General features: G+C 39.8%; 1 protein-coding gene across 5 annotated transcripts in view; it reads right to left on the reverse strand.

Moving 5' to 3' along the window:
- The window catches only part of LOC139745040 (mitogen-activated protein kinase kinase kinase kinase 4-like), a 132,570-nt gene that overhangs the window by 64,527 nt on the left and 45,485 nt on the right, over positions 1-22,558 (reverse strand). For all 5 annotated transcript variants that reach the window (XM_071655457.1, XM_071655456.1, XM_071655454.1 and 2 more), the window contains exon 4: positions 3,419-3,463. In XM_071655457.1, the coding sequence (XP_071511558.1) occupies positions 3,419-3,463 (45 nt within the window). The remainder of the gene's footprint in view (positions 1-3,418; positions 3,464-22,558) is intronic.

Consider the following 22,558-nt stretch of genomic DNA (forward strand, 5'->3'; position numbering starts at 1 on the left):
AAACCGATCGGCAAATCTGCGGGCATAACGTATGGCGATGACGCAAAATAACGGACACTATAATCATGGTAAGGAAATATACTCTGCAGTCTGTCACTGTTTTGCTGAATACTTATACTAAATTTTTATAAGTAATACATACATACGAAAAAAAGATAGGCAGATGAAGAGATATTCATAATAGAAATGAGGATAGAAATATAGTTAATTGTAATGTACTTGATGATCCCATAATATATGACATACCTACATTTCTTCATGATACAAGACACAAGTTTGCATGAGGACTTTTTCATGATACATTTTATAACTGGCCTACATTGTATAATTTCTATCATTATTTGTTTTTCTTTAAGCAAGTACATTTTGTAGTTGCCAATCACAAACTCTCCTTTCAAGTTTATGCCAGCTTCTGATACCTAAGTATAATTGTGTTCCAGACAGGGTTTAACCCATCGGCTACATTACTCCATCAAGCTAGCTCTATACAGAGTCTGTGGGAATTTTAGAATCTTGTAGAGTTAAATGTAATACAAATGGCTTTTAAGTAACTTATGTCTCCGTAGCAAACAAATTCTCCTTTTCGTGTGATACTAGAATACGACTTGCGACAAGCATGTAATAAAAATGACTGCAATCATTTGTTTTGTGGCATCATCACCATCATCATTCCAATCATTTCAATGTATACACAAAAATGACATCCACTGAACAAGTGCCCACAAGGACAGCATAAATGTAGAAATACAAGTACACGAAAATTGGCCTACAGCTTCACAATGATAACATTACTGAAATCTGACTACTTTTCCATTTATACTATAGCAAAATCTTATTCCAAACTTATGAGGAAGTTCACTGTCCATGACATCTTATATGACCCCAAAGTCGGGGTGTAGCTGGTGAAAAATTAAATTGATGACGAAACAAGGAAAAGTAGAAATTACGCAGTGCGTAATATATGTCCCCGCCGGAAGTAGCATTTAGTAGCAAAATGTACAATATAGGTAAAAAATCAAGGTCAAAGGTCAAAGAAGTCAAAGGTCAAAATTCTGTGTAGAAGTTTTGAAGCTCTCACCTAGTGCCATCACATCAAGGAAACAGAATCGAAATCGGGTTAGAAATGGCGAAGGAGTAGCATTTTGTAGCCAATGTACAATATAGGTCAAAAATCAAGGTCAAAGGTCAAAGAAGTCAAAGGTCAAAATTCTGTGTAGAAGTTTTGAAACCCTCACCTAGTGCCATCACATAAAGCAAACGGAAGTGAAATCGGGTTAGAAATGGCGAAGGAGTAGCATTTTGTAGCAAAATGAATACAGGTCAAAAATCAAGGTCAAAGGTCAAAGAAGTCAAAGGTCAAAATTCTGTGTAGAAGTTTTGAAGCCCTCACCTAGTGCCATCATATAAAGCAAACGGAATCGAAATCGGGTTAGAAATGGCGAAGGAGTAGCATTTTGTAGCAAAATGCACAATATAGGTCAAAAAATCAAGGTCAAAGGTCAAAGAAGTCAAAGGTCAAAATTCTGTGTAGAAGTTTTGAAGCCCTCACCTAGTGCCATCATATAAAGCAAACGGAATCGAAATCGGGTTAGAAATGGCGAAGGAGTAGCATTTTGTAGCAAAATGTACAATACAGGTCAAAAATCAAGGTCAAAGGTCAAAATTCTGTGTAGAAGTTTTGAAGCCCTCACCTAGTGCCATCACATAAAGCAAACAGAATCGAAATCGGGTTAGAAATGGCGAAGGAGTAGCATTTTGTAGCAAAATGTACAATATAGGTCAAAGGTCAAGGTCAAAGGTCACGACTGAAATTCTGTGTAAAAGTTTCAAAGCTCCCATGTAGTGCTATCATAAAAAGCAAACAGAATCAAAATTGGCTCATAAATGACAGAGAAGTAGCAAATTGAAGATTTTGATCACACACGGACGCACACACGGACACACAGACGGACGGACGGACGGACACACGGACACACACACGTACGGAGCCCGTTTCATAGTCCCCTGCTCGAACTCGTTCGGCGGGGACAAAAAAGTCTCTGAATGCACACCAAGTACAACTTTGTCGAGATGTTCGAATCATCACTCATTTTGATGCAAGTGGAAGAAGCAAATATCGCCCAACTTGCACATTGGAGGATGGTCATATATTTATACATTTGTATCTGTTTATTCCTCTCTTAATACCATTTGGTTGTAGCAGTGGTTCCTACCATCATACTGCTACACTTATGATACCCAACCCCAAGGTAGACCCCCAAGGTAATCCTGGCTGGGCACACCTCCACCAACTCATTTAACCTTGATACAGAAAGAACTTGGCACGATTCCCCGCCAGCAGCTCTTCCGGAGGAGAACATTGCAAGAAATTCTCAAGATACCACATGAGAAAAGTACAGTCACCTCCCAATTGTCTTGGCACTGCCCCGCGTAGGCAAACCATAGTAGTACAATGTAATGAATGTCACACTCCTTTCCTCTCTACAGAATGCATGATGAGAAAGATGCTTTGGAGTACATTGTATTTTTGGGTCACAGTGTCACTTCAGTGGCACACGAGGAGCTGGCATCTCCTCTGCAGAAACACTTCAGACTAAAAGCGAGTTTAGAGCTAATTCAGAGACTAGAAACAAAAAACATCAAACCCAGTAAGATATAACACCCATTCAAAAAGCCCTAAGTTTAACTGTTATCGCGCATGCACTACCTTCCCCTCCAAAATGAACGATGTAATATTTACATTTCTTTTACAGGTACATAACTGTCCTTACATCTCACTGAGTTATTACTGATAATCTTTGAAATTATGCCAAGAATCTTCCATGACACAGATGATTCAATACTGCAAAAGTAGAAATTTTCGCAGTGTGGAAATTTTTGCGCATTTCGCGCAACCCGCAACCAGACGCTAGCGCGAAAATAAAAGCACGCGAATATGTTTGCTTGCCATATGTTCCAGTAGTTAATGTCCAGATTCCGTTGAATTAGAAACACACGAAATCCACCTTACCCCACCGAGCGCGAAAAATTACTCGCACAAAAATGTCCACTTTTACACTATCTATATTCTGCATACAAGCACTGCTCAGGTAATGACTACCCCAATCATAATCCTACAACATTGTCCCTTGAGCGAAGACTAACCACAGACCACGCCCTCTAGAAAATCTCCGAGCTGCCATCTCACGGGGTGAACAATCAACTGCAATCACGGTGTCATAATTAATGGGTATGATATGATGACATTACATGAATGGCATTTTGGTGCATGACGCCTCATTCGCATTCCCTTGTGTCCCTCGTAATGACACTGATACTATGTGAACGTGTGCACAATTACGGTATGAATCACTATAGGACCCCCTAAGAAAATTAACCTATTGACTCATGGGTGACTGGTAGAAAAATGGATTATTACCTTTTTGAGCACGTTGATTTCTAGTTTGATTTCTTCTTCCTCTTCCTGTAGAGTAGAAACAAGACAAAACAAACAAACAACAATTTCATTACACATGACACCATCGACATACAATGTATATTCTAGTAGCATCTACCCACATATAATAATTGTGATTAGGCACATATTTTTTTTTCTTTTGCTGACAAAAAAAAAAAATCCTCAAAATAGGGGTTCAATTAATACACAATAACAGCAATATTTTGTATCTACAAAAACTGTCAGTGGACACACATCTTCCAAGCAGTATGTTTTGGAAGTACATTTACATGGAAGTGTATTTAAGAGAGTGGTATTTCAGGTGAATATCAACTGTTATCTTTAAACTTTTAGAGCCATCAAATGGCAAGTCGTTTTCCAGTTTCCGCAGAGATTTTGAGCACTGCATTGCTCATCCTCTCACTGCTGTCATAACTAACACTCAACTAACAGTAAACTCATACTCAACTAACACTCAACTAACACTCAGTTAACACTCAACACACACTCACCTAACACTTAATTCACACTCACCTAACACTCAACTCACACTCACCTAACACTCAACTCACACTCACCTAACACTCAATTCACACTCCAATAACACTCAACAAACACTGAACTGACTCTGAACACACACACACACACACACACACACAAAACAAGAGCTTCAGATACAACTGCAGGTGTAACAAGTACCACCATTCAGGGGACATTTCTTCAAGAAACTGACCATAGTGTTCATGTGCATTTAGTTCAGTTTGGTTGATACATTCAATGGTTCCTCAGATGAGTTTAAACACCATGGAATGGAACAGTATAGGAATATTGCATGAGATACAAAATTTGTTTCATCAATACATGAGACAAATTTCATAATGAAATTCTAACAATATGAGGACAAAAATACACTTTTCATGGGTGATGATTACTCAAGTTCCATAAACTTGGAGCATCAGTAGTCAAATGTGATTGTTAAACTACTAGCTGACCTCAACATAAACACACATTAGGAAGAGTATCCTGAATTAAAAAAAAAAATGCATAAAAAAAGCTGGGCAAAAGAATCAAGATTCATGAAAATCAACAGCAGGATAGGATGACTAATCAACGAGTCATTTTTATAATGTAAGTCATTAGATGATTTATTGCCAAACATTTTATGGATGCCAGATAGCGAATCTTGTCATTACACTGAGGACTACTGCTGAATGATAATCATTCACATTTTTTATGAATGCTCTGACAAGTTCCTTTTCATTAACTCTTTGCAACCTTTTACCCCTTCTTTGTTCTATTTGTAATTACATCATTTTCATTTCAATTTCATATTCCAATTTCTCACCTTGGGAAAATGTCAATTCATCCTTGTATAAGGCCAAACAAAATATCAAAATATACCAGCAAATTTTGAGAAGGCAAGAGGAACCCTCATATAGAAAATACTATATGAGGCTCCCAGCACCTTCCATAAGTCATATAGAGTACCTCATGCTACTATTATTTCATCACTGCTGCTGTTTGTACACAAGACTATAAAAACTAGTCAGTTAGAGAGTCATATCAGAAATTGTAGAGCAATGCAAACAAGGATATTGCTATACAAACACATATAATACCCTCATTTAGTGATAGCTCTATATGCAGGGCTACTGTATGTATAATAAACATAAAAGGAGAGAGACAGTGTGAGGTTATATAGATGATTATTTTCAATGCCAGAAGAACAAATAGATTCTTATCTCGAGAAAGAGAATGGTACAGGCAGTTCTAATCACACTATGTTAATTTTCCTGCTGACTCGTATATTAAATATGCAAACAGGCAGAATTGAAGGCTTACAATCTGATTACATGTGCTGCGTCTTCTAACTCGCAGCACTCGAAATCACCGCTGAGTATTACTGCATGCGCAGGACTATTAACCTTCAACATGAGGGTAATTTGGCTTAGAAGACATATCTGGCTACAATGTAGATAGCTAGTAGTCTCTGAATGCAAACCCTCTTACAGAACAGAATCCCGATTTTAGAATCTTCCCCCCCCCTTCACATTTACTTATGTATATCCCTACACACACACACACACACATACACACATATAAAAGCATACAAAAGATTATGACACAAACTGGTAGGCAATATAAATGATTATGTACACACACAATGCCATGCATACACACATGACACTATGTCCCTTTCAACTTTTCTTTTTCTGTGAAAGCTGATGTAAAGCATCACTGTTGCATCTTCAAATACTACTGTAAAACATGATATATTCGCGGCATGAATTTTTCGCAAATTGGAGCCGACAGCCTTTTTCGTGGCATGAAATTTTCGCGAAGTGCCACTGACGTTCATTGCATATAGTGTAAACAAGGACTTTCGTGTGCATCTTAATTTCGCGAATCTTGGCGCTCGCGAAATTCGCGAAATTAAAGCGCATGCAAAAATTCCTTGTTTTACAGTATTTGAAACAGTCACTGTACAAAATTGAATTGTTACATTATTATCCATCCAATCAGACATTGCAGACAATGTGTTGCAGTGGAGCAATGAAAGGGCATTTTTCCTCCTACTCTGTACATGCCATCAGCCAAAGTCCACATATATTGCACAATCAGTTCTTCACCTCACCTGTTTCTTATTATCCCAATAACACATCTGGGACTCACTGTGCTTATCTCCATTGTCGTCATGTTGGGCAAGCCTTAGATAAGCTTTGGGGTTGCTTCATTGTGGATAAATAACTTCAATGAACTAAGTGACATGACATTTGGATACACCAGTACACTGGTCTATAGATTTGACTTGTGCATATCCTGCCGAAATGAGCGATGAAAATGACTGGAGTTAAGACTACATCAAATGTCAATGACTGTGGGGTGGGGCCCTAGCCAATTAGAATAATTTAGACACATGACTGGCTACATAAAACATCAATTACAGAAAATCAGCAGAGGAAAAGAGTGAAATGAATCGTCTTCACATGGCTGACCGATTGCTGATGTACACACTGATTTAAGATGAACGCAAACACATTCCACCAGCCTCGTTTTGTTTACTTTCAATACGACATTCACGAATGGGAAACCGAAACCAGAGGCGGCTCACATTACTTGTATCCGACACCGATGAACCAACGTACGTACGTACGTACGTACGAGGTACAGATTTCATGGGCTCTGTGATTTACGCGAGGGCCATAAACTGTCACGAGGATTCAGCCTGTCCAATGTAGGTGAACAGTTCATGTTTTGTGTACACCCTAGCCAAACTTTCCTCTGATGACGCCACACATCAGCTGTTACCGTGTTGTCAGCCCTTCCTAAACCCCGGAGAACTCTGTGAACCCCTGGGAAAAGATGGATGATCCTTTCTTTTTTCAGATGATCTCAAACAGCCTGGAACACATTTGGCCTTTCTTACCAGGACATGCGTGACGTCATAGCAGTTCGACTGTTCTGCAGCTAATTACAACAGGGATGATGCCGCTTCATGTCAATCAACAGTCAGAGCAAATATGAGGATAAAGGGATTGGTCTCATTCTTGGCTCTGGCTACTCCAGTATTATAAATATTTGATTGTACTTGCTGAATATTAAATTCTGAGCCTGACTGTTTTTTCTTACATGTTTACAAACACATCAAAAGTTTGCTTGTCAAAGCTGTGAGGCAAAAACAACATCCTTTATCTAAATGTAACGGCACATGCATCATACACTATTTATCAAATATATCAAATATTTCATGGTAGTTTCATTTTTACAAATTTTAGAAGTCCACTCATAAACAAGAAATTAATGACATGCCAAAAATGACCTCCAAAAACAGAAATGCAATGCATTCTCATATCTAAGGTGAGAAATTGCCAACTCTGCTTCATGGACAGGGATGAAACTTATTTTTCATTTAGTCACTGTAGTTCTCCACTGTGAATTCAATTGCTCTGGACATTGTCTTTTAAAGGGATGAGAAAGTTTCTGTCAAGATGAGGATTCAGATATTAAAACCTGAATCCCCGTCTCAACCAGAAAAATATGCAATACCTTAAAGGGACTGTACAGTACTGGTTGAGGTGGGGATTCATGTTTTGAACATTCCTACATGAGATAATGAGAAACCTCTTATGAAATATGAAAGAGCATGAAATTCTAAGAAGGATTCAACGTTCATTTGATGAAAATTGGTTTTCAAATGGCTGAGATATCCAAAAAAGTGATAATAATAAAAGGCGACAGGCCACGCCTTTTATTAGGATCTCTTTGTTTCACCTTTTTTTGGATATCTCAGCCATTTCAAAACCGATTTTCATCAAATAAACTTTTGATACCCCTTAGAATCGCATGCTCTTTGACATCTCATAGAGTGGTTTCTGAATATCTTGCAAAACGTTAAAAGCTAAATCCTCACCTCAACCAGAACTGTACACACCCTTTAAAGTCTCAACTTGTGACATAGGATTCTCATGAGTGACACAGAAAAATATTCATAACATCAATTTCTGGCGGGGGTTTTTACACCTGAAAACAGGTCAGGACATCAATACAGAACCCGAAGCATATCTCTACTAGCCCCGAGATCAATACTTCAAACATACCTTCAGGCAGGGAGGTGCACCTCCCTGGTTCAAGTCCTGATTTTTGTGGGGTCATAAATGAAACTGCAAACAAACTCTCAAACACGTTTAGGAATGCTTGCCTGAAAATCTTCAGAAAGGTGCAATGGCTTTTAAGATTACAGTTTTCAACGGGATGCACAACTTCCCACAGGAACCACACGATCTCATTCAAAAGTGCATACCTGTTTTGATAAAGTACTTCAAAAAAAAAAAACAAATGTTCTACAGAAGAACACAAAACAATCAGGTGACATCCACTTCAAAGGTCACATGATACAACAAACAGATAATGGACAACTTCGCTGAGGGAGTTCACTGTGGTAATGTCCGAAAAGTTGCCAATCATCACTATCTCACTAATTTTTTCATGGCGATGAAGAATTTATAATAGCTAAAGGAATCTTCAATTTAAAGGGGTACAGGTAGATCATCTAGATGACATCCACGATAAAACCAAGACACTAAGAAAGAGAGACAGAGGGACTGTACTCATGACTGCATAGTTTGAAGCCTTAAAACTCTACTTCACTCTGTGAAGATGACTGACATAAACATCACTTGCTGAAGACCTGTGACAATCGCACACCGGATACTGCATGTCGTTCGGCGAAACAAGAAAACAACAGAAGGAGAACGACGTATGTGTCTTGAGTCTTCGAGGGGCCCCCTTTGCAGGAAGCATAGCTGGTAAGTCAAAACAACTTCCCCCCGTCCGTAGCTGCTAATCAGGACTGTCGGACGAGACAGCATCGAGCCCTATCGTTCCAGCAAATTGATTGCGTCGACCGCTTGCCCGCCAACTGTCAGATGCCTGCAAATTGAGGCGATAGGCACCGCATGCAACAGCTTTACAATCTGTACACTTGGCCTGCGTGACGTCGTCGTGACCTGGCCTTTTGTTTTGCTCCACGGTAAATTTTGTGATCGCAGAACACTGCTCCTTGCAGCCATGAATTGCAGAAATAGGGTAACTGTGTATATATTCTAAGACATGTACTTAAATTTTATGTACACATTCTGAAGATACACTGTTACATGAGAACAATATCTATTTAGGTTTTTAGCTATGTCCTGCAGCTTTTTTTTTTAAACATGCTTTTCACAAATAAATAAACAAACAAACAATAAAGCTGTAATACATCCCAATGAGTAGTGAAAGGCAGATTGCACTTGTGTGTGTAGTCTTAATCTTGAGAGTGTATTATGTACACACTGGAAATAATGAAGATGTGCTTGCTTTCATGTTTAACACCTATCATTTAAGGGAGGGGGGATTCCCCCTTTCATCCCCTTCACACATTCCATACACCAATCAAATAGCATATATGCAAATGCAGTGGTGAATAATCACTACATATGTAGGCCTTATGTCCTTTAATCCTGTTGCTTGAAGCCAGTATACTTGTGACTTTTGCCTTCTGGTAATGTAGGTCCTACATTACCATATCCTCTTGGCTACAGATGTACCTTTCTGGCTAGTAGAGTCCTGTTCATTAACTACTCAATTTTCAGTCAACTTTGTAAAGTCTTCCTGTTTTTATACCCTCTCTTCTCTCATTGCCATCAAAACAGCAAAAACAACAACAAAATCTCCTTGACAGTTCATGTTGTTTGTTTTGTTTTGCTCATTATTTTCATACAGGAAGCTAAATATCCTGGCATACTAGCTTTCAGGAATTAATGTGATATCCAGGAAATGTATCCTTGACTTGGTCAGGTACAAGACTCTCACCTTCTTTTCTGTACATCTTGCACAGGTAAAACATAGTTGCCATATACACACACCGAAAGTATGATATTTGCTCTAGCATGGACAAGTTGATATGCATGCATGGCTGAATACTGTGATAACACCTGAATACTGTGATAACATGATTTCAGTTGGTAATGACAAAAATGCGGCATATTAGCAACAAAATTATATGCTGAGAGTATAGCAATCTGGGAACATATCTGATTGTGGTTGCTACATACCGGTAATGTTTTATACTTGATTATCAACAATCCACAAATAGCAGTGGCCTTGATCTTCTATGCTGGAATGAATCACATGCAGCTTGTTTGGAAATACTAATGCTGGCTAGAGCACAATCGGTCATCATGTAACATTATGTTATGTTGGTCCAACCTACCCACAATTGAACAGGGAAGGGCTTTTCAGCTATAAAAGTTAGGTTCACCAAAGCCCTTTTTACACTTGTGTTTCTTAACCCCGGACTTTCTCTGACCCAGGACTATCGTTAGTCCCGTACCAATTTTTTCAGCTTTTTACACTTGCCAATTAGTCCCGTACTATCTCTTGTCCGGGGCTAAGGAGAAAACTGACCTTTTTACACTCATATTTCTTAGCCCTGGACTTTCCAAACCACATGAATATTCATGATTACGCTGTGTACTGTACACGTACACGCACGCACCGGCAGCACTTGATTACCTCGTTTCTGATTGGTCAGTGAGGGTCGGACTTCGTCTCCGTCGCTTAGCCCAGGATTATTTTTTCGTTCTGTTTACACTCACTTACTTGGCACCGCCATTGCGGTGCTAACCCTGCTATTTTGCAGGGCCAGATAGTACCGGACTATCGGTGGGGCTAGCCCACTTTGGCAAAAACGAGTGTAAACAGAAAGTGGGCTAAGGATAGTCCCGTACCAACGGTGGGGCTACGGCCCCCCCTTAGCCCCACCGTTGGTACGGGACTAAGCAAAAATTTACAAGTGTAAAAAGCCCTCAACTTATATTATTTTACAATCTTTCATCTCAAAATAGTCAAAAACAACTCATTATCCTGCCAATCTCATCAGCTACATACACAAGTTTGTTGTTAGAACCTTTAAATGTACTGCAAGCAAATTCCGAATGGTGGAAGATGATTTTTTGAGCCCTTTAGGGAACTACGTTTTGGCTTTAACCCCTGAGAGCAAAATAGAGATAAAGAGAGAACACGTCTCCTGGGTACAAAGTTTTTCTGGCTTTACAACTGTCTAGATGGTGCAGCGTGGGAAATTTGTGCTAATATCGAATCAACAACGGCAGTGGCGTCTTCTGCTTGGTCCATCAAACGGAGGGAGCCTTCTGGAATCTCAGTATCGTCTTCTCCTCTGGACAAAGAAAGGCTTCCAATGACCCCAAGTGGATGCCGCAAAATACCAGACCAGACCTCTATTTCACTCGTTTAATTCTTAAAGGGATGATGTAGTTTTGGTTGAGATGGGAATTCAGAAGTTAACTTTTGGGGAGATAATTAGGCACCACTTATATGAAATATTAAAGAGCATATGATTCTAACAGGAATTAAAAGTTTATTTGATGAAAATAGGTTTTGAAATGGCTGAGATATGTCGAGACAAGTCAAAGGCGCTAATCACAGGGGGAGAAAAACTTCACAAACAAAGACAACAATAGTGCTCCATGCATTCTCTTGAGACCAGTTGGGGAATATATGCCGACGCTGGCAATATCTGCCGGTGTCAAAGCTTTACCTGGACTCCATGGGGGTGCCTCAATCGTTGAATGTAATGTCATTAGAGTCTTGCATTTAACATCTAATTTGAATAAAGATTGCAGTCTAGTACTACAGCAGGGGCAGATCCAGGAATTCGGTATAAAGGGGAGGCGCCTTTACAAAATTAAAGGGGAGTGCACGTGACCCCTCTTTTCTTCTTATTTCTTTTGTTTTAACAAAAAAATAAAGAGGGGGCGCGTGCCCGGTGCGCCCCCTCTGTATCCGCCACTGCTACAGTGAAGACTGCGTACCTTTATAGATTTGCTGAACATTGACAGGAGTCAATGTGCATGCTAGAACCTGATTTTTTTTTTTTAATACAAAAAGTACTGTGATTTTGTGCTATGGAAAAATACAACTGTCACAGTGAAATAGCTTTCCTAGATTAGACTCTTTCTCCAGCCTCTAGAAGATAAATCTTCATCAGAATATGTTCCTTTTGTATTTTACAAAAGGCTGGCAACATGAATCTATAGATCGATCATGTACAATAGCAAAAAATCCCTGGTAATTTCCCTTGAAAAACTTGCTGGCTTCAATGTCTCGCTGAAAACTACCAGCACCAATCAGTAGACCGACTCTTACATGGGACAAGCAGTTATATATCTTTTCTTCTTTTTTTTTGGTGCTAGAATGATAATATGTTTATGTCTCAGTTAACAACTACATGATTTTGGTCAGAACAGCTTTTTTTTTCTTTTCTCTTGAAAACAAATCTGCAACCAGCACACAATATCAGAAGTCTATGGGATTCCCTGGTAGGATTTTGCATTAATGGGTCTTAATTTTTTTTTCTCTCTCTTTTGTCTCTGTCTCTTATAAGAGAAAGCAACAGTTCCCAAATTTGTACTAGAACTTTAAAAGTGCTGGAGCCATAATGGAAAAGGGGAGGGGGGGGGGGGGGATGACTCACTAGTCATCCAGACCATGGAATACGACAGTGGAGACAGACCTGGGGGTTTATAACAGAGGTCAATGGTTTTATGACAATACAGAAATGGTCATGATAGTCTGGACACAAGACAATACAAGCCACAGCTCGCCTAGTCTTACTCCCAGTCTGTGGGATGCTTTTTTTCCCCTGATTATTGACCAGTGTTCAGTTTTTACACACTGTGGATGTTATCATCTGTAGGTTTAAAAGAAAAAAAAACCAAAAAACAGCTCACAAGGAAAGTACATATTCCTAGTTATGATTTATTATAACATTTTGATCATTTAGAATTTTTTCATAATCTAATTTATCACTTCCTTAATACCTGGTATTGTATAGTTAATGAATTACACTCTTTATGAATTGTAGTCAACTCACTAGACCAATAGTTCAAACACTTTTATACAAGGTTAAACAGCATGCTTGTTGTTTTGACATGTCAGAATAAAATGGATTTATCACTCACAAAAAACCTATTAATCACACAGAAACAGAGACAGACTGAAACGGCACAGGACATCAGTAAAGATGAGGTATGTGTAGGATACAGCTAGAACTATAGCTGCTCCCCTATGGGGTACAGCAATTCGGTATCAGCTTGGTCCAGTACTTCCGGTGCCACTCAAGTTCACCTTGTAGTCTTTCCACAGCTTCAGGAAGTTACATCCCAGTAAATAATTAGGTGATCCGAGTATCCTCTCGGATCACCTTCTGTATCTGTACGGATTCTTTGTTTTTCTTCTTCTTCTTCTTCTTTATTTCTCCTCAAAAGTTGTGCAGAGGTTAGCTCAGAAAGTCCGCTGCCTGTCAATTTCAAAATTATATCATGTATGCATCATGTCCCAAAGACGGCAAATCTAATGTATCATTGTGATCAGTCGACCGTGACGTCACTATGACGTCATTATATGAAAACACATTCTCAATCATATCTCATTAATGGAATAGAATTTTTCAATGAAATTTACGTCACATATATTTAAAGTTATGCGCATTCTACTCATGTTCTCAAAATTCATATTTTCTCTTAAAACGTGCGCGTACGCGCGCGTTGAAATATTTGTATGCTCCAATCGAGCTCAAAATTTTTTTGCACACGTTTCAGACCATTTGGAGCATTTTTTGAAAAATTGAAAAAATCGGACGGACGCGTACGCGCGCGCGCATATACGCACGCACAGCTCATATGCAATTGAAATTTCCAGTTTTTTCACTTTGATCGCATGTCTGAAATGTCAAGGAATATTTATACCACGTTTCAAGTCAATCCGACTCAATATGACGTCATACGGGGCCGTCAAAGTTGAAATTCCGCGCGCGCGTCAATGGCGATATACAGTGCAACTATGCCAAAAAACTGCCAATTTTAAATCCGATTTTACTCGTCAGGATGGACAGTGACCCCCCATTTTCTTTACATATATTGAAAGCTGATGAGTTGTACATGTCATTTCATGGGTAGGCAATGCTGACAAAATGATTAAAAGATATCAAATTTCTTAATAAAGTAAAAAAAGTAAATTTTCAAAATGACGTCATCAAATTACAAGTTTACTCGAGCGTATCTCACTTATCCTCTGCCAATTTTCTCCCATATTTCAGTATGTTGTAGCTTATGAAATGTTCTTTCATTAATGTGAAAACAACATTTTGATTGGATGACGTCATCGCCTCGTAAAAATGGATTGAATGTATCCTTGTAGAATTTGACCAGTTTACGTGTTATCTCTATGGGAGAGCAGTTTTTCTGGCAGTGAAAATTGACATGACTCTCTTTTTCGAGCACTAGCTCACTTTTGCTTCGGTGAATTTTTCCCAGATTTTAGTATGTTGTAGCTGAGACGTTGGGCTATCGTAAGTGTGCCCTTCATTTTTTCATACGACGTCGGCATCACGTCGAAAAACTTGGTTGAAAATGGCACGTGGCTTCGATGCAGCGTCATTTTGCTTAATACACAGGGCCTATGGAGCATGAAATAGGTCATTGCATAGCGCATCCGACTCGTAATCCTAAGGTCCCTGGTTCGAGGCTCACCCCTGCCAATATTTTTTTTTATGTCCTATCTTTGCCATATTTTGCACACGAATATAGACGATGTCGCAAGAATCATTTCACAAAATAACCACTTTTTCCTCAGATGCCATCTTGGGAGTGTAAAGGTGGGTCAAAGGTCATATGTATTCGTTGCTGTATCTTCGTTATTCAGTGTATACAGAATTGGTACCAAAGATGGCAGATATGACTCCCTTTTCTAAATGAGAATCCAAACCTCACACGGCCAATGTCTCTAAACACAGATGAAACTTGTATTGTCATGCCTATTACGATCAGGACTCGAATCATTGATTAAAAAAAAAAATCGGATCACCTTAATTTGTCAGTGATGACAAATTACAATCTCTAGTTACTTTTGGTGTCTTCTCACTCAGATAACAATGACAGATTAATGAGCACAATTCAATTACAGTCAAACCTGTCTATACCGGCCACCCAAGGGAAACGAAAAAAGTGGCCGTTATAGACAGGTGGCCGCTATAGACAGGTAATCCAACTTAATGTGCATTGCCTATACATGTACATATATCATCGTTGGATACTTCGATAAGTATTTAATGTACATAATGTACTATGCGTAAGTACACACACGTGTATTTCATGCATTGAACAATGCCGGTGTGTATGAAATTGTTACACAGTAGCATGTGTACAGTCGTGAAGAAAGCTTTACGCTAGTGCATTATTATGACTGAATAAGTGATGAATGCAGCGGTGGCGATCACTGAACGTTGCCCATGAATGTCTGGCACGGCCACAAATCAGAAAAACATGCTGAATTACCGGCTCTGTGGCCGCTATAGACAGGTTAAAATCTACCGCGGGAAACAAAATTTGTGGCCGCTGGCCGCGTTAGACAGGTGGCCGCTATACACAGGGTCTTTAACAGGGCTTTTCTCTCGGGGGGATTTTTCAGTGGCCGCTGTAGACAGGTGGCCGCTATAAACAGGTGGCCGCTAAGGCAGGTTTGACTGTATATTCATTATTCCTCATTTTCTTTGTTATATATCACATGCATTTATTACAATAGAGGGCTGAATCGATAAACAATTAGAAATGACTCCCGAATTCTGAGTGACAAAGAATATGTAAAGCGAACACTTGAAAGCAAGTTGAGTGTCAAAGACAAGTAGATTCATATCTGATAACTCAATCTTTATTCTAACAGTTTACTTGAATGTAAGTGCCAAACTGCCGTTCGGTGTGGCAGAACAATAGCAGACAGTGAATAATACAGTGCAACTGTCTAGAGAATTGTAGGCCTATAAATCATCTGTCATAATAAATCCCCCTATCATCAGCTGCTACCCCCACCCCCCCCCCCCCAAACTTTCCAGGAATTATCACTGAGTCATCAGCGGAGGGATCAAGGCCTGCATTCGACAGCCCTACGACTTCCACAAGAATCTTATTTGCAGATGGTCAGCCACGGAAATGGGACTGCCTACGAAAAACTCTGTTGAAGACCTAGCAGTGAGGACCTGAAATGTGCAGTAAATAAGTATCTTTATTTCCGGTATCTTTGAGTCACCGAAGCACAGGGGGAACATTGTGCTAACCCTTCAAGCGCACATCAGATTATAACTTACGGCTCTAATCAAGTGATGCCTAATATACAGATTTTCAGTGTTTCACTGATGAAGTTAATTTTAACTTGTCTCAATAATGAGCCCAGAGCTTTAGGAACTGCACGAGGCTTGCTGTGAGTTAACTCTGATGAGATGCTGGTGTTTTTTTTTTTTTTTTTTTTTGTGTGTGTGTGGGGGGGGGGGGGGGGTTAATAAACTATCACAGGTAATGGCTTCAAGCTTGAACTCTTTTATTTGGGTACTGTCAAAGTGGAAATTTTCAAGCATTTAGCCCATCCAGTAACTAGAGCAAAAATAATAGCATGCAAATATATTTGTTGGTATTATTTACCACTGTGCGATGTCTTGATTCGGCGGCACTTAAAACACACAAAATTCATCTTGCTCGGCAGAGCACAAAAAAATTACTCGAGTGAAAATATCAACTTTCAGGGAAGTTCCCCTTTAAACACCAGCAAGTGAGGGTGGGGTCAGATTGAGAAGAGAATATACTCCCCTTTTAACACCAGCCAGTGGGGCAGGGTCAGATCGAGATGAGAGATTACTCTGGCTGGTACACCTGACTTCAAAGGTTATTAAACGGACATCAAGCACCACACATGTAAACAGTTGATATCTATCTGTTCGGGTTCACTGCCTCCCCCGTTTGCCTCCTGCGTGACCCCAAACTTTGCGGCTACACACCGGTTGTCACCAGTCTCCCCGCACTTGGCTCCTCCGTCCACAACTTTCGTTTTCAACCATCACGTCACAATGCCATCCATGCCCACACCTCACCTTTGAAACCCTCTTTAAACCCTTTCTCTGCCACGGACTTTGGACAGTGTGTACAAAGGCTATGGGGGTTTTCTGTGCCAATCAGCATTCACAGCCCACAAAGGGTTAAACAAAGTACAACATTTGTTGAAAATAATACGCAAAGTTTTGGACTATGTACAATGTAACTCATTTCATGTACAATGTAATTAAAGCCTACAATGGAAGTCTAGGCCTATCCCACGCATCTACTCAGAAATCAATAGCCATTATTCCTTTCTCTGAGAGACGTTACAACACCCAACACCAGAGTAGATATCAGTGACACTGGTTTCGTGTCACTGGTATCACAAGCTACAAAAAAAGAAATATTCAGTGAACATCATCTTTAGTTGTATCCAACTACAGTAAAGCAGAAAAGGACAGTGACCTCTTGATGAACTTTTCTTCACAGACAGCAAGTTCGATGGCCCCTCCCAGTGAAATACAACTGAGCAAAAGCGGTCTACTGTTCATACATGATTTTCTTGGCACTGTTTGCGTTTGTGATCTGTAAATTGATCAACAGATTGTGGGGTAATGCTAGATGACAAAAACGACAACAATAACAAATCTCTTGGTATCTACATTGTACATTCGCCCCCCCCCCCCCCCCCCCCCCCCCCGTTAGTTTGTTGAGATGAAAATTATTCATTCATATATGGAATTGTAGGAAAACAGGCTGGACACTTTTTATAACAAATTACTTGTACGACTGAGTAAGAAGTAGATTGTCTCTACTGTTGATATCTAACTTCATTTTATTTATTTCTACTTTCATCATTGGTTTGCAAGGTTTGCATTTTTTTTTTTAAAGACAACAAGAATATGTGGCATTAAATATGTAGTGGCAGAATCATGAGAAGCACAAATATAGGCTTACTGAAAGTGATCTCTAGACAAATATTGGAGAGAGGTTGCAAGAAGTGAAATACGTATGAAAATATGAAATATGATTTGATATGAAAGGATCGGCAGACTCAAACTGCATTGTAGCTGATCACCAGACTTGCATTAATCTTTTGTTCTTCAATGCTCATGAAAGATAAGAGCATATGAAAATCGCTGCAGTGTTCCTCTGCTCTTGAAGTATTTAGAAACACGAGGTTGACTGAGGTCACCAAGGTAGTAGAAAAACACCATTCTTCAATAAAAACACTCGATGCATCGCAACAATATTAGTCCAGTGATGCTCGGATGTTGAGACAGCAAACAGCGAATGTACTATGCAGGAGTGCTTGAACACATGGACATGACTTTAAGATCAACATTGGATATTTGAGCTGTAATTTGTCAGAATGCACCACACACCCACAAATAACCATCACACTTGAAAACACTACAATGTATTTCCCATTCTGGTTATTTCCCGGGTATGTAATGCTATTTTCTCTGGCATGCTCTTCTTTTTGGATAATTAGGAATCATTTCCCTTGATAAGACGGGAACTCAAAGAGAAAATATCTGAGTTTTAATTTGTGTGAAAGCCACAGAAGTAACACTCAACGTTAGCTCACTCATTTTCATGGGTGTGAAGTTTTGCAAATCATATACCATTCACTAGGAAGAGAATGATGGAACTACCCACCAGCACACCCATAGATTCCTTCAAACGAAGAAGTTTAAGCGATACACAACTGCATGTTTACAATGTAGGTGGATTAAAACAAATACAGTAAAATCTAACAAAATGACTAATACAGGTATCAGTAAGTAGACATAGAATGGGAAAGTTTTAAAGTATCATCAAAGTTTTACTTGTTTCCAAAATATTGATAATGAAAGCACATTTGCACATGTTGTATGCAAACTGGATGAGCTTCACAATCATCAGGTTCTAATTGCTACATAATAAACCAAAATGATGATTTGATAATTCCATGGACAAAGTATTACGAGAATTGTGTCGCGATGACATCATCACCCCATGTAATTTGTATACAAAGTTGTGACTGGAATAACATCATGTGAAAACATGTGAGACTTTGAAATTCCATCACTTTCTTAGTTTACACTTGATTTTACTGACACTTTGAGTTCTCTTTGACTTCATCTATTCTGCTACACACAGAGTGGATTTTCACTTCAAAGGGATGGTTAATGTTGGTTGAGGTGAAAATCCAGCTTTTGACTTATTGCAAGATACTTGGAAACCCCTTCAAAAAATGTTGAAAAGCATACAATTCTAACAGGAATTCAAACTTTATTTAATGAAAACTGGTTTTGAAACGGCTGAGATATCGAAAAAACTAAGTAAAACAAGGCGATCCTCATAAAAGGTGGAAGGTAGGTCCCATCTTTTATTAGCATTGCTTTGTTTTGGATATCTCAGCCATTTCAAAACCAATTTTCATCAAATAAACTTTGAATTCCTATTAGAATTATATGCTCTTTCTATTTCATATGAGGCTTCTCATTATCTAAAAAAAAATGATTATAAAAAGAAAACTGGAAACCTCACACCACATCTCAACCGAAACTGTACCATCCCTTTAAACGTAAAATCATATTCCAATATGTTTGTACAGATTGTTAGTCTAATCTGCACGTTACTTCCTTCCTTCCTACTTGTTGATTTTGTTTTGTTTTGTTCTTTGTCTGCTTTGATCTCATCATGGCATACATAGATTGTACAGGAACTAACACTTTCTAAATGATGCTGCCAGTCGCAGTTGAGTTCAGGACACTGTAACATTACCTGCCAGATAAACACACGTCCGATCACACAACCACAATGGGCCCGTCGAGTTTCCTGCTATGGTCGGTAATTCTCATACACCAGTGCTGGGGAAACGGTTTCTCGGAGGGGGGTGTGGCACGTTGTACAGAACGTGTATATCAAGGCATTATGAATCTCCATATATACCACACTTCCGTTTCATGGTAATATACACCCTTTCACTCAGGCCATTAATTATAAAAGTAATCGCACAGCTGAGTGTAACACTCAGTGTGACATGCTCTTGCAAATAAGTACCGTATATTATACAAATGATGCACAGGATAGAGTGCGTTAGTGTAGGCGTAGTGCACTCGAGGGTATTTACAATTGTGAAACATGCACGAGGCGAAGCCGAGTGCATGTTGCACTACATTGTAAATGCCCGAGAGTGAGCTACGCCTACACTAACGCCACGAAATAATCCTGTGCATCATTTGTTTTATAAAATGGGTCAAAAATTCGAAAACTAACATCATTTTTCAGCGTTTTTCACGTACCTTTGTGGGTCAAGACGTCCGAAGATGTTCGTCCCAAACTTTTACGCACGTCGCACTCGCGGAAGTCCCGCACATACAGTATAAGTATAATGGGGGGTTGGGTTTCCGGACACCCGCATGAAAACTTACTTATTTTACATAGAACATGCACCCTTTACCTTAAAGACTTGATATAGACTCCTCATATAGGCCTACTAGACAACATACTCTGAAAACGGCGTGAGAATTAACCTGCTAAATCGTTGGATTTGCTCTTCAAAGTGACTCCATGTACGCGTCCGGTCCCATAACGCTTGGTCTACTGTACTGTACAAAGTGTACGTATAGTACAGTATACGTACGTACGCCACGTCTATGTTATGCACAAGGGAAGACATTCCGGCCGGCCGGCAGCCCGAACTAGAAGTTGTTTACAGGATTGACAGCGCGTACGCGTATGCATGCAATTCATCAAAGGAGCCGCCGCGCGCACAGACGATCGGCAATCTACCATAGGATTACAGGCAGTGCAGTTGTACTGAAGTAAAGGAAGGAGGTGTGTCTCATTTCAGCGCTTCCTATTGGCTACATTCTTGAACCCATTTTATAAATGGACATAACGATAATTTCGTGAGTGGTTGAATTCACAATAGTTGAGTGCAGTAATGAACCGAGAAATGAACGTTTGCATGTCACATTCGTGTCGGGATCAGAGTTGATGTTTTCACCCATTGTTCAATTCACAAATAGCACCCGACTTCGGAAATTCACTTGAAAAAACCCTCCCGAACTATATCGCATTTACAGTACATGTACACAACAGCATGGGAGATCAGAGTTCACAATAACTTTCTATAGAATTGGAGGTGTTTCTATGCTATGAGTCAATATTGAGAGAAAAAGAGACGTGTATTCATGCTGGGGTGGCTATGGAAAGATCTTTTGAGTGATTCTTAGAAGTGGAGAAGAATTTCAATGTGTCTATTCTCTTAAGGTGGCATACTTTGCAGTGAGTGAAACTAACTGTCAAATTTCACACTCAACTGAAGTTGAACCATCCCTATGGATGTACTGCTTTCAATACAAAAATATTCTCAACCACAAAACTATGATTGACCAAGTGCAGGAGATTAACTCTACCAAAGTTTCTGCGGAAGGAGGAAAAACAAAACAAACTGAGAAGACACCACAATGCGTCCATAGTACAAAGCAATGCTGCCATGGTAAAAAGCAGTGTGTTCATGGTAAATGTACAAGGCATTGTTTCCGTGGTACGAAGCAAGGTATTGTTTCCATGGTACGAAGCAATGCTTCCATGGTACACAGTAGTGCTTTCATGGCACAAAGCAATGCCTATGTGGTACAGAGCAGAGCTTTCATGGTACAAGGCATTGTTTTCATGGTTCGAAGCAATGCTTCCATGATACAAAGCAGTACTTTCATGGTACAAAGCAATGCTACCATGGTACAAGCTGCCATGATACAAAGCAATGCCTCTGTGGTACAAAGCAGAGCTTTCATGGTACAAGGCATTGTTTCCATGGTACAAAGCAATGCTGCCATGGTATAAAGCAGTACCCCCCCCCTCCCCCCCAAGCAACAACAATGAAAGAATTATCAGATTAGGCTGAAATCAAGCATGGTCTTTTATGAAGCAATGCTTCCATGGTACTAAGCAGTGCTTTCATGGTACAAAGCATTGCTTCTGTGGTACAAAGCAAAGTATGACGACAAAGAGAGACACAAAGTGCTCACAAGCTCTGCTTCCAAAGGACTACCTGTACATCTAGAGTGATCCATTGCCCCAGCTATTTATACTATACGTTCACCTTGGCAACTAGAAGAATACATCTAGACAGCCAATAATTATGCAATGCGGTCACATGGACTGCCAGATCTTCCGTGTGATTCCGTGTTGGAGAATCTCTCATTCCGCATTAGCATTATTCATGTTACTCATGATGATCGCTATGGCGATGTCACCACGGCCGGATGGCTAGGTGGGATCCCCTTCTGCGGTGGAGCTGTCCTTGGGGGTGCTAACGAAGAGAGACGGCTGATTACCCACTCTTCTAAATTAGGAGCATCTGATTACCTCTATGGGATCAGTCTACAACTTGCCTGTCCTCTCCACGTTCCCTCACCCCCCCCCCCCCCCTTGCTTCACCTGTCACCTCCAAGTTGACAGAAATCGGATTCTCCTTCAGAGGACTGCATCTTTCCTCACTACTCACCTCCGATCTTTCGAACTTTCCCCAGCCGACCCTCGATCTCACAGGCTGGCATTCTGCACACACAAACTCAGTGCGTTCTCTATACTTACCAAGGTAATTGGGGTGGGTCCAAAGAATATTCTGAAAATCTCTCTTAGTATCTGTAAAACCAAAAACATTCGCGGCATGAAACTTCCACGAGTTGCAGCCAACACC

This window comes from Diadema antillarum, unplaced genomic scaffold (genome assembly GCF_040938485.1).
Source record: "Diadema antillarum isolate AM-2024a unplaced genomic scaffold, OU_Dant_1.0 seq00001231_RagTag, whole genome shotgun sequence".
NCBI lineage: Eukaryota > Metazoa > Echinodermata > Echinoidea > Diadematoida > Diadematidae > Diadema > Diadema antillarum.